The 14,559-nt window shown below is 39.0% G+C and overlaps 1 protein-coding gene across 2 annotated transcripts in view; it reads left to right on the plus strand.

The window, feature by feature from the left end:
- Positions 1-107: 107 nt before the first annotated feature.
- Positions 108-14,559, plus strand: part of LOC133536290 (coiled-coil domain-containing protein 74A-like) — a 17,639-nt gene continuing 3,187 nt past the window's right edge. Inside the window, exons 1-7 of one of the 2 annotated variants that reach the window (XM_061876705.1) lie at positions 108-1,061; positions 1,499-1,785; positions 4,743-4,790; positions 8,058-8,130; positions 12,029-12,212; positions 13,641-13,741; positions 13,820-13,873. In XM_061876705.1, the coding sequence (XP_061732689.1) occupies positions 1,557-1,785; positions 4,743-4,790; positions 8,058-8,130; positions 12,029-12,212; positions 13,641-13,741; positions 13,820-13,873 (689 nt within the window). In that variant the 5' untranslated portion in view covers positions 108-1,061; positions 1,499-1,556. The other variant, XM_061876703.1, reaches the window with a different exon arrangement.

Genomic DNA, 14,559 nt, shown 5'->3' on the forward strand with positions numbered 1-14,559 from the left:
ATACTGTTTTTTTCTCTTATAGATATAATCTGCACTAATGTATTTATTTAATTTGTATGATAGAAATCAATTTTTTCTCACGGGCATGTTGATTGACAAAGTGCATAAACGTCCTAATAGGGAGCAATGTTTTCCACATCACTCTATTAGAGAATAAATATGAGTGGCAGACTGGCAGGCTTCCTATTTGGGAACAAATTAAACCTGCCAGGGCGGTTTAAATCACGTATAGAGCACTATTTTAGGATTGTGTACCAAAATGTGAATACCGAATTTTCTTGAATTGCCGCCGGGGCGCTAATTAATTTAAAACCTCTTCTCACTCTTGCGCTTACCAAAGGCATGCGGTAAAAGTAAGCATGTGCTAATTATTTTAAAACCTCTTCTCACTCCGGCAGTTACCAAAGTCATGCAGTACAAATTTGAGTGTGATGTAAGCCTGGACCTTAAATCCTACTGAATAGCTCTTAATCTTCTTCCCTTTATGCAATTTCAAATTACCGGTATTGAAATCAGCTTCCTCCATTTTGAAAATGATGACAGGGGAAGTGTCACTTGTGACGTCACGAGTTTGACGAGGCGGTAATACTAAGCATGCGCTAATTATTTTGGGAAGCGAGTTTGACCCGGCAGTTATTCAAGGCAGGCGCATACTATATGCTCTGCGGCAATTCCAGGAAATACGGTATATCAAATTTGAAATAATAATGAACACAATGTAATTAAATAGCCTTTGAAAAATAACGTTGTCCATTAATTAAAAATCTCATTAATTGAATCTCCATCCATCCATTTTCTACCGCTTATTCCCTTTCGGGGTCACGGGGGGCGCTGGCGCCTATCTCAGCTACAATCGGGCGGATCTCAAAATGCTTTAATGACATGTACGTAATTTCATTGGAGGTGATCGTATTGACTTCCGGACACATTAAGCTCACGGAAGTCGGTGGGAAAGGGTAGTGCTGAGTCCAAGTTCTCATGGAAAGCAGCTACGACACCTCCAGTCAAATTCTGATACTCCGCAACGTCTGAGAAGAAATTTCAGAGTATCCAGTCACAAAGTATGTGAATGTTTACACTAAAGATGCCATATATCCGTATGCACGTGTTGCTGACGTGTTTCATGTATAAATACCGTGAACACTCAAACACATTTCACATTTGTGTCGTTAACAGTACGCGTGTTCTTTAATTACGTAAAAGAGGAGTCATTGTGAATCCGAGGTCCATTGAATGCGGCGTGAGTCGAAGTGTACTGTCGCCATAGTAACCTGGCGTCTGGACGGAGGTCTGTTTTAAGTTGTCGGACACCTTTTATGGAGCTTTATAGCTGTTTTTAGACGACGGACAATTATAGACGATTATTGTAATAACAATGCCTAATTATTTGTATACAACACATAATCCTCAAATGTTGCTGAATTAAGTGAGCTTCCCAAGTTGTCGCTACTTTGCTAACAACAAGGGGCTAATGCTAATGCTAGCTGGATATGTCCAGCAATAACCCCCTGCCGGCACGCCACCTGCCACAGTGGAGCCGAGTCGGGCGTCTCGGAATGCCGTGCCCGCCTCGACGTTTACCGGCGAATCGACTGCAGCCGCTGCATGTCGCCCCGCAGGGAGACAGAGGAGGGCCTAAGACCGCGACAGCAGCTGCTGGTCACGGCGACGCAAACCGCCGCGTCGCGTCACTCCAGAAGAACATTGAGTTTTTACAGCAACAACACAAGCAAACTCTGGCTAAACTTCACGAAGAAGTGGAATATCTTCGAAGGGAGAACAAAGGTGAGCAGCTCCTTTACTATTTAGTCTAGAGATGTCCGATAATATCGGCCGGTGAATGCTTCAAAATGTAATATCGGGATTTATCGGTATCGGTTTCAAAATTATCATCATCGGTTTCAAAAAGTAAAATATATGAATTTTTAAAACGACACTGTGTACACGGACGTAGGGAGAAGTACAGCGCCCAATCACATAATATCTACGGCTTTTCACACACACACAAGTGAATGCAATGTCTAATTTGTCAACAGCCATACAGGTCACACTGAGGGTGGCAGTATAAACAACTTTAAAGGCCTACTGAAACCCAACACTACCCACCACGCAGTCTGATAGTTTATATATCAATTATGAAATATTAACATTGCAACACATGCCAATACGGCCTTTTTAGTTTACTAAACTACAATTTTAAATTTCCCGGAAGTTTCGTCTTGGAAACGTTGTGTAATGATGACGTGTACGCATGACGTCACAGGTTTTTAGGAAGTATGAGCGCTGCACAAACACAAAGCTAAAAGTCATCTGCTTTAACGGCATAATTACACAGTATTTTGGAGATCTGTGTTGCTGAATCTTTTGCAATTTGTTCAATTAATATTGGAGAAGTCACAGTAGAAAGATGGAGTTGGGAAGCTTTAATCTTTAAGCCACACAAACACACGGTGATTCCTTGTTTAAAATTCCTGGAGGTGAAACTTTACTATGGAACAGAGCGGTCAAGCGAACATGGATCTCGACTACATGTCAACCGGTAGGTTTCGGTGAGAAAATTGTGGTAAAAAGTCGCTTCTTACCGGAGAAAAGCTGAGCTTGTGCCATCCATAGCTGCCGTCGACTTCCCTGAGACACTGCGCGTCAAGACACCCGTGGGGACACACCTCTGAATATCAGGTACTATTTAACTCACTAAAACACTAGCAACACAATAGAAAGATAAAGGATTTCCCAGAATTAACCTAGTAAATGTGTCTTCAAAACATCGGAATCTGTCCCAATGCAATCACGTTTTTTTTTAACTTATTTATTTATTTTATTTTTTTCTAGTCCGTCGCTATCAATATCCTCAAACACAAATCTTTCATCCTCGCTCAAATTAATGGGAAAATTGTCGTTTTCTCGGTCCGAATAGCACTTTTTTTTTGAGGCTCCCATTAAAATCAATGTGAATATGTGAGGAACTCCCACACTTGTGACGTCACCGTCTGCGACTTCCGGTAGAGGCAGGGCATTTCTCTTAGTACCGAAATTTGTGAACTTTATCGTGGATGTTCTCTACTAAATCCTTTCAGCAAAAATAAGGCAATATCGCGAAATGATCAAGTATGACACATAGAATGGACCTGCTATCCCCGTTTAAATAAGAAAATCTAATTTCAGTAGGCCTTTAACACTGTTACAAATATGCATACCTACTCAGTGGCCTAGTGGTTAGAGTGTCCGCCCTGAGATCGGTAGGTCGGGAGTTCAAATCCCGGCCGAGTCATACCAAAGACTATAACCCATTACCTCCCTGCTTGGCACTCAGCATTAAGGGGCACCACTGCTGCCCAGTTCTCCCCTCACCTCCCAGGGGGTGATCAAGGGTGATGGGTCGAATGCAGGAAATAATGTCGCCGTATGTAGTATGTGTGTGACAATCATTGGTACTTTAACTTTAATTTTAACATCCGCACTGTAACCCAACATAAACAGAACAAAAACCCGGAATCCCTTGCAGCACTGCAGCTCTAACTCTTCCGGGGACGCTACAATATACACCACTGCTACCCCCACCACACACACCTCAACCCCGCCCACCTCAACCTCCTCATGCTCTCTCAGAGAGAGCATGTCCCAATTCCAAGCTGCTGTTTTGAGGCATGTTAAAAAAATGCACTTTGTGACTTCAATGATAAATATGGCAGTGCTATATTGGCCTTTTTTTCCATAATTTGAGTTGATTTATTTTGGAAAACCTTGTTACATTGTTTAATGCATCCAGCGGGGCATCACAACAAAATTAGGCATTATCATGTGTTAATTCCACGACTGTATATATCGGAAGCGATTGATATCGGTATTGGTAATTAAAGGTTGGACAATATCAGAATTTCGAATATCGGCAAAAAAGCCATTATCGCACATCCCAGCTATTTACCATTTTGTTCGTTACTATTTAGCATTTTGTTAGTTACTGTTTAGCATTTCGTTACTATTTACCATTTTACTATTTACCTATTTACCATTTTGTTGGTTACTATTTACCATTTTGTTAGTATCTATTTATCATTTTGTTAGTCACTATTTAGCATTTTGTTAGTAACTAACAAAATGGTAAATAGTAGCTATTTACCATTTTGTTAGCTATACATTTCGGCTCGTGCACTACGTGACTTCTATGTATTTCTATTCACACTTTTCTAAAATATTTTCCTCACATCTAACTCACTTTTCCTCCATTTAGCTAATTTTCATCACATTTTAGTTCACATTAAAATTCCATTAATGTGAGAAAAGTAAGTTAAATGTGAGAAATATCTGCTAGAAAAGTGTGACTGAATTTTTTTTTCAGCACACCCTAGTTTTCCTGTTTATTCTAAATTAAGCTTCAAAATAAAAGCACCAGGGGGAAACTGCCTGTCATTGCTTCTCTGCAAAGCAAAGGTAAAGGTCCGGAAGTCCCTTATCAAGTACTTTCTGATTAAAAGCCGAAGGTTTCATTAGAATCAAACTTTTCTTATATCCAATGATGAGTTCATGTCTGTAATTTTTAATGTAACATTTTTACCAACCTCTGACACATGAGTGACTACACATATTTCTAATGCAAAGCAAGACATTTAATCAGGGTTTGTTGGCTGCATTGCAAAACTATGTTGGAGGTGCACATTGGGTCTGGTGTCCGTTTACTTAACAGGCTTCTTTCTTCTCCACAATGAACGCCTGATGTCCCTCTTTCCTTGTGGATGTTGCAGAGTTGAAATATAAGATGATCATGGACGCTCCCAAGTCAAATAAAAAAGGTAAGATGAACGTTTACACGGCAAACGCAAAACTTTAGACGTGTTTGCAAAGAACACTTTGGGTTTCTAATTAATGACGTATCACAAAAATAGTCTTAACCTTTATGTCCAGGTGTCCATTACTATATTGACCCAAACATAAGACAACCCTGAATATTAGATAATTACTAAAAATATCTACCCATAATTCCTCTAGGCCTTCACTGCAGCCGCCAGTTGCTGGAAATAATGTGTCAGTAAAGTACTTAATCAATCAATCAAAGTTTATTTAAATAGCTCTAAATCACAAGTGCCTCCAAGGGCTGCATAAGCCACAACAACATCCTAGGCTCAGATCCCACATCAGGGCAAGAAAAAACTCAACCAAACGGGATTAAAATGAGAAACCTTGGAGGGGACCGCAGATGTGAGTCAGCTTTAGGGGCATGTAGAGTTGGGTGTCATCAGCACAACAGTGAAAGCTAACACCGTATTTGCGTATGATGTCACCTAGCGGCAGCATGTAGATGCTGTAGAGTGCAGGGCCAAGAACCGAACCCTGTGGAACCCTGCACGTTACCGTAACATACTCAGAGGTCACGTTGTTATTACGGGAAACGCACTGCATCATGTCAGTAAGAGGTGTTGAACCAAAGAAAGACTAAATCTGACATACCAATACGTGTTTTGATACGCTGTAATAAAATATTATGATCGACGGTATCGACAACAGCGCTAAGCTCAAGTAGCGGCAACATGGATGACGCATCAGCATCCATCGTTAGCAATAGATCATTATTCATTTTTGCGAGGGCTGTCTCTGTGGAGTGATTTGCCCTCAAATCGAACTAAAAGGGTTCCCAGAGATTATTAAATGCTAAGTGTTCATTTAGCTGCTATGCAACTATTTTTTCGAGGATTTTCAAAATAAAGGGAAGGGAAGGTGGAATACCGGCCGGTAGTTTACCATGAGGTCAGAATCACGGGTTAGGTCTTTTGAGCAGAGGATGAATAACCACTTTTTTGAATGCTAGGGGAACACTGCCAGAGGAAAGTGATAAGTGTATCATATGTGGTGGTGACACCCTGGACAAGCACTAGGTCTATCGTATTACCTTTGCGATGCGTGGGTTCATTTATTATTTGTGTAAGGCCACAGCTATCAATTATAGTCTGGAGCGCCACGCACTGAGGGTCTGATGGGGTATTCATATTAATATTAAAGTTCTCCATTATAATTACATTGTCGCCGTGCGTCACTAGATCAGCGACAAACTCGGAGAATTCACTGATAAAGTCTAAATAGTGCCCAGAGGGGCCGTAGATAACAGCCAGGTAGAGAAGCAGCGGTGTGACAGACCTCATAGTAGGCACCTCAAATTATTTGTAATTATTACTTAGGATAGGGGTAAGGGCAAGGTTTTCATTGTATATTAGTGCGACTCCCCTCACACACACACACACACACACACACACACACACACACACACACACACGCGCACACACCTTTTAAGGGGGACGGGCAATATGGGCATTTGTATAGTTAGGAGGAGATGCCTCGTTAAGCGAGAAAAAAATTGTCTGGTTCGAGCCAGGTTTCGCTGAGACCAATGACATTAAGATTGTTGTCTCTAATGATCTCATTAACTAATTAGGTTTTGGGAGACAATTATTATGTTTGAAAAGGCCATATTATTGGCTGTTTTGAGGATTTTTTGTTAGTTATCCGTAGTGGTGATATTATTCACGTTATGTTTATTTTGCGTAGTACGCCTTAAATCATTTCGACCATATATAGGAATTGATATGACGGGAATCTTCAGATTGTTTGTTTGGTGCTGCGATACACTGAACGCGTCATAATTTGCCACCTCAGTTGAATGCATGTCTACCTCTGACACAGTCATTACAGAAAAAACATTATGTGAGTGCATTGTTCTAGGAGAAATGCTATGTGTGCAGGGATTTTCCAGCCTGGCGCTGATTAGTTCTGGTTAGTTCTAGCTTAACTGAGTCCTCACCCGAACTAACAGACACTGTAATTGCCTGTGACTCAATGTATTTGTTCTTTCTGTTGGGACAGAAAAAAACACATGTACTGCCTATCTTTTAAACTTCAGTTTTGTTTTTTTAATATGTGAGAAATACAATGTTATCATACATTACAAAAAAAATTGTTAAAATAAAAATAAAAAAGTATTGACTTAAATATTGACTTCATTTGAATGCAATTTGTTTATCACACTGTAAAAAAAAAGTCAATAGATTTTACGGTAAAAAATATCAGTTTAATTGCCATAATTTTATTGTAAAAAAAACAGTAGTAGCAATTTTCTATTTACAGTGAGATGCTGTAAAAAGCACCGTAAATTTTGGAGTACAATTTTGGTGACTGAACTGCTAGTTTCAGATAGCAAAATCTACAATTTCGTGTCTGTGTATGTAAAAAATACAAGTGAAGCTCAAAACAATTAGATTATAGTGCAGGGGTTTGTTTATACCAGCAATTAGATTTACAAGGTGAAACTAATATATGACTTATAGTAGGAAGGAGATTTATATGGCTCCATTCGTCACGGTTTACCTGACACATTAAACGCGACTAGTTGGGGTGGTAAAATATCCACATTAGTCGCTAGACGGCAGTAGAGTGTTCAATTTCTTAAAAATAGTTTTGTGGCAATTCCCACTTTGGCCACAGCGTCAGTTGTTATTTAGAGTGGCGCTTTCCATCATTTTCAGCAGACTATATTGCAAAATGATTAACCTCCACATTCCTGTCATGTGAGGTCCACCCAGGAAAGGGGCCATATGAATACCTTCCCCAATGTAGCCTCATAACATGAAACTCAAGATAGCGCAAGACTTGTTTTGAAATAATTATGACAGTAATTGCTTTTCGCTAATAAAAACCTCAATTGAACATTTCTGAAAAAGTTGGGTTTTAAAAATCTATGTATTTGGATCATCAAAATGATAAATACAAGCCTGCATATTTCACTTTTTATGAAATAGGTTTATAACACATTAGTTTTACATTTAAATTTGGATTGCTGAAATGAATGGACTTTTACATAATATTGTATTTGTTTGAGTTTCACCTGTATATGATCAAATGCATGGACAATTCTGTCATACCATCATGTGGCGAACCCTTTACAATTATACTTATATATCATTCACTGTTACAAGCAGCCCTCCGTAGGCAGCCATAACATTGACGTAGACCTAAAAAAATTGACACCCCTGCTTTAAGGTAACAAATGACATGTGCTCTTGTTTTTATAGGTCAGAAAAACAGTCACGTTGGTTTTGGTACAGAAACTCAAGCAAAAGGACCCTCACAGTACCATATGCAAAGGTGAATTTTGAAAAAGAAAAAGAACCCTTGTACTTGTAAATTCCCTAATATATTGAAAGCTGTTACAAACTGTCAAAAGCACTGTGCCTCAACATCTTTTTGCATAGAATTGAAATTGCAGTATTAGCTGCCAAGATATTACATTAAAAAAAGAACACCCTCCCAGTGTAGCAAAATAAACAATACTTTGTTTATAAATATGCTTATAAATAACAATAGTCAGCTATTTTACATTTAAATAACTGCAGTAGTGTAGCCTTAAATTACATGATTTTTTTCTTAATATTTTCAGTATGTTGGTGGCGTGACATGTGGTTGTAAATACAAACCCCATTGTTAGATGTAAATATAAATGGAATACAATGATTTGCAAATCCTTTTCAACCCATATTCAGTTGAATATGCTCCAAAAAAACATATTTGGTGTTCAAACTGATAAACATTTTTTTTTTTTTTTTGCAAATCATTAACTTTAGAATTTGATGCCAGCAACACGTGACAAAAATGTTGGGAAAGGTAGCAATAAATACTGATTTAATTGAGGAATGCTCATCAAACATTTATTTGGAACATCCCACAGCTGTGCAGGCTAATTGTGGAACAGGTGGGTGCCATGATTGGGTATAAAAACAGCTTCCCAAAAAATGCTCAGTCTTTCACAAGAAAGGATGGGGCAAGGTACACCCCTTTGTCCGCAACTGCGTGAGCAAATTGTCAAACAGTTTAAGAACAATGTTTCTCAAAGTGCAATTGCAAGAAATTTAGGGATTTCACCATCTACGGTCCATAATATCATCAAAAGGTTCAGAGAATCTGGAGAAATCACTCCACGTAAGCGGCATGGCCGGAAACCAACATTGAATGACCGTGACGTTCGATCCCTCAGACGGCACTGTATCAAAAACCGCATCAATCTCTCAAGGATATCACCACATGGGCTCAGGAACACTTCAGAAAACCACTTTCACTAAATACAGTTCGTCGTTACATCTGTAAGTGCAAGTTAAAGCTCCACTATGCAAAGCGAAAGCCGTTTATCAACAACATCTTGAAAAAATGCCGGCTTCTCTGGGCCCGAGATCATCTAAGATGGACTGATGCAAAGTGGAAAAGTGTTCTGTGGTCTGACGAGTCCACATTTCAAATTCTTTTTGGAAATATTCGACATTGTGTCATCTGGTTTTTGCGTGTAGGTATTGACTTGGTATTGAAATATTGATACTTTTGATTACCTTAGTGCAAGCTGAAATTCAGCCTGGATAATGGAATTTCTTTAGACAGCTTAAAAATGCCCTACGGAGAACACCCCCTTAAAAACATCCAAATACCTCCATTGAGGTTTAATATACATGATGTAAGTCAGGGCTATTTATGTCATAATGAAGAGAGCCCGAGGGCTCAGGGGCCCAACATCGAAATGTGGATGTTTCGTTTGAAAGTTCCTTCGCAGGTCATCGTTCTTTGAGACTTTGTTTACTTAATTACACAGTAAACACATCGGCTTTCACTCTGCACTGTCAATAAATGCATTATTCTGCCCCACTACTCGTTTCCAGCGTCTGCAGCTAGTTAACACTGTGAAGAAAAAGAAGCTCCAGGTTTTGTCGAGGATTGGTGTTTCTACTTTTGAATTATTTTCCTGCTTAGTTTTATTTATTTACACAACTTCCTTCATTTAGGTTTGTAAGACTGATAATATAAACATAAAATAAACACAATGAAATTACAATTTCCATTGTGTATTTCACATAAATAATGTTGGTTGTGTTTTTTAGACCAATAAAATAGGTTTAGCGTTAATATATTCACACAATAAACTACGAATGTTTATACAGAACATTCACACACTAAACATTGTATGTGACTTATCACTATTAGCGTTGTTGCCCTCTGCTGGTCAAATTTAGCACTAAATGTATTAAAAAAGGAACTTTGATCATTACTCTTGGACACAAAACAACACGACTATGAATACAAAAGATATCACAAAGTCAGCAATTTCAATACAAAATACAGTGAACATCTTTATGCAGAAATTATATCTACTTATAAATGTTTGACCAAGTTTCGTGATGAAGTCACACGCTGGGATTTCTACCATTGTTGCTGCTTGTCCGGATCAATGTGTAAAAGGCCTGCCAGAAAACAATGACTCAATCACTTGCTTGGGGTAGAACATTCATACTTTGTTGTCCAGTCGTTGTTAAAAGTTTCATTCTCGCTATTTATTATGATTTTTTTCAGGGTTGAATGAGTACAATACTCCTTCACTGTGACACATTAGGCTTATTGTTGTCCTCTACTGGGTGGTGGGAGTACTGCATATACGATCAACTCTAGTTTGAATGGTTTCATCATGCCTATTTGGGTGTTCAGTGGGCTAACTGAAAGGCTTTGGCGGGCCGCCAGTTTAATAGGCTTGATGTAAGTATAAATGTAATGTAATACCAGGCACATTTATAACAACATTTAATATTTAGGTACTTATATCATTTTAAGCATATGCAGCGCATTGATTTCAGAAACGCATCACGTTCGCTTTTTCTTTTCTTCATCACTGATTATTACTCACCGCCGACTTCATGAGAGCCAACAAACATAGTAAAAGATCAATTGCCGTGCAAGGTCTGCTATCATTAAGATGCCGACTGATAGGATGTTCATATATTTCCATTAAGGTGAAGAATGTTTTCGTGTCGTTCAGGCAATTTCCAAGTCCTAAATGGCTGTCGAAGTGTACCAACTTGCCGAAATGCATATTCAAACGTCTTCTGTGTGGTGAGATGCATGGGTTATGATGTAGAACACATTTACAGGGAGCAAGTAAGCGAGGAACCAGCAGACCACTCAATACTGTAAACATAGGGACACATAGTAGTGATCATGGCGCCGCTATAAATAGTTTGTCTTTGTTTTAACAATATCACTAATACTTGGTTGATATTCAAGTCAAATGTAAATGGACTATTGTTGGTGCTTTTTTAATGGTTCTTTATTAGATTTGATCAGAGAGCTAGAGGAGCCCCCATTAGCTCCGCTGAAAAATGACTTTTATTTACGTTAAGTTAATATTTAAATGCCTTACAAAAATCCATTCGTCCTCAAGTCTTTTATAATTATTGTGAACGACAGAAAATATTCCCCAAATGATGCAGTTCCCCTTTAAGGCCGTTTGTCCTGCTTCAAGAAGCCCTGTTGTGCACTTTTTACATGCCGTAAACACCAATCATTTTATTTGGACTGGTAAAAAGATTTGTTACACAAACTTAGTAATTGTGAAAAATATAGAGCGTTTTAACACACGTATGTTCTGTTATGCCACTATTGGTAACATAAGCACCCATGGTGTTCTTGTTATATTTTTTGCATTTGGGCAAGTTGCAAACAGCCCCTTTAAGGAGTTGGACGGAAGGACACAAACATTTGCAACATCAGCATCGCTACATGAGCTGCAGAGCAAAGTTTTTTTTTTTACAGCAATATGCTATGTTATTAAAACTATACTATCAAACTCCCATGTCTCTAGTTTACTGACAGTTTGCAGCGCTTCAGGCTTCAAATCAAGATGCTTGCCCCCCATTTTTTACAGAGTTTTCCTCTAAAATTGTGGAACATATACATGCAGGGGATGGCCTCATCATTTCAGTAAAGAAATGTTTTTCCCTTAATGCCGCCATGAAAAGATTAACTTTTGAGAGAAGCTCTGAGCACCTTCTCTCAAAAGTGGATCAAAAAAAATTGGGAGAGTATAATCTTTTTTCTCGTTTTATGCTCATAAACAGGTACTAGAGACATATATTACAGTCACATTTTCATAATAGGGGACCTTTAAGTGTGTCACAATCCAATAAGATGAATAATATACATTCATGTTAACTAACATTCTTATGTTACGTAGTGTGGGAGGTTGCAGAGAAACTCTAGGACCCTTCAGACCTAAACGTGGCTCAGGTACGTCGGGGGCACAGCCTCGACAACTTCACACCAATCCATCATCCCAGCCACCGCACGCTTCCAACCTGCGGGATTGTGAGCTCATCATCCAGCAGCTCTACAGCACCAACAGTTTACAGTCTCAAGAAGTATGTATGGAGTCAAGAAGCTTTCCTGCTATCCGATAGTAAAATAATATGTACAGTGGTTCCGGAAAGTATTCACAGCACTTTACTTTTTCCACATTTTGTCATGTTACAGCCTTATTACGAAAAGGAATACATAAATGTTTGTCTATTAAAATCTACACACAGTAATACCCCATAATTGACAATGTGAAAATGTTTTTTATTTTGCAAATGTATTATCAATATAAAATTTGTATTCAATGCTTCGCTGATGCACCTTTGGCAGCAATTACAGCCTCAAGCCTTTTTCAATATAATGCCACAAGCATCTCTGTACATTGCTGCATTCATCTTAGTTTAGTCCGGGAGGCCAGTCTGTCAGAGTTACAGCATTCCTCTGTGGAGAGAACGGAACCTTACAGAAGGACAACCATCTCTGCAACAATCCACTATTCAAACTTGTATGGTATAGTATCGAGACAGAAGTTATTTCTTAGTGAACGTTTGCCAAAATACACCTGAAAGACTGCCAGACCATGAGAAACAATAAACAGGTATGATGAGAGAAATATTGATCACTTTGGCGTGAGTGCCAAGCATCATGTTTAGAGGGAACCAGGCACTGCTTATCACCGAAACAATTCCATCCCTACAATGAAGCATGGTGGTTGCAGCATCATGATGTGGGGATGTTTTTCAGGGGCAGGAACTGGGAGAATAGTCAGGATGGAGAAAAAGATGAATACAGCAATGTACAGAGACATCCTAGATTAAAACTAACGCTTCCCATCCAACCTGATGGAGCTTGCCAGCTTGCTGCAAAAAGGAATTGGTGAAACTATTCAACGGGACGGCGTGGCGCAGTGGGAGAGTGGCCGTGCGCAACCCGAGGGTCACTGGTTCAAATCCCACCTAGAACCAACCTCGTCACGTCCGTTGTGTCCTGAGCAAGACACTTCACCCCTGCTCCTGATGGGTGCTGGTTGGCGCCTTGCATGGCAGCTCCCTCCATCAGTGTGTGAATGGGTAAATGTGGAAGTAGTGTCAAAGCGCTTTGAGTACCTTGAAGGTAGAAAAGCGCTATACAAGTACAACCCATTTATCATTTATTTTAACGATAGGTGTGCCAAACGTGTGGCATCGTTTTCAAAAAGATTCAAGGCTGTAATTTCTGCCAAAGGTGCAACAACAAAGTATTGCGGAAAGGCTGTGAATATGTAAGTCCATCCATTTTTCTACCGCTTATTCCCTTTTTGGGTTGCGGGGGGCGCTGGCGCCTATCTAATATGTAAGTACATGTGTTTTTTCCTTTGTAATACATTTGCAAACTGTTTAAAAAAACAACATTGTCATTATGAAGACAAAAATGAATGTATTTCATTTTAGAATTAAGCTGTTACATAACGTGTAAAAAATGAAGAGTTGTGAATACTTAACTCTGTCCCCTAGATTGTGCGCTACAAGGCTTTGCTGACAGATATTGTACTCAACAAGAAAATCACCCCAGAAAACTACAACTTGACCAAAGAATACCTCATTGATAGTACCAGGTAAAGTATAAAAAGATAAACTATCACCAAAATATACGCAATTTACTTTTTATTCTTATACCAGGTTTCTTTTTTCAGCAAACTTTCAGACAGCAACATGTTTCCTAAATTGGGTCTGCAAACAGCAAAAACGTACGTAAATATAGCTCTATCATACGTATTGTGTTGTTGTTATAAAACAGATGCTAATGCATACTCTGCAGTGCAACCAACTAGATGGGAGACTGTTGGGACCAATTATTTTAGTTGATGGCACATTTCATTATGTTTGATAATGAAAATAATAACATACTTTAAAGGGGACATATTATGCAAAACCAACTTTTCTTACCTGTATCTGTTTTTGTGCATTTCAAAACCCCATTAATCACGAAAATTTGAAATCAAACCAAACCAAGATATTTATAAAACAACCTAAAGCAGTGGTCTCAGACATGTGGCCCACGGGCCGCAATTGGCCTGCGGGCTATGACGTTATTTTGCCGCCCCCACCTTACTATGAAAGTTTAATGTTAGTACAGTCCGCGAGTTTCATATGAATGGCGCTTGACAGCGTTGTGTTATTTGACTCCAAAATTGCTCTTTCACCGTTCTGGGTTGCCTACCCCTGCATTAGTGGAAAAGCGGCAAATGAGTGAAAGCAACAGACGTTGCCATAGAGACAAGGGTTTTCTTACGTGCCTGGCTGCAGTCACACCGCGACACCTGTCCGTCAGTAATAACAGTCCCCAATAACCTGCACCAATTCGTTTTTTTTGTTTTATTTTTTTGTTTAATTTGCATTGCCTCACACGATGAACACTACATATATTTTTATA

This window comes from Nerophis ophidion, linkage group LG17, assembly GCF_033978795.1.
Source record: "Nerophis ophidion isolate RoL-2023_Sa linkage group LG17, RoL_Noph_v1.0, whole genome shotgun sequence".
In the NCBI taxonomy this organism is placed as follows: Eukaryota; Metazoa; Chordata; class Actinopteri; order Syngnathiformes; family Syngnathidae; genus Nerophis; species Nerophis ophidion.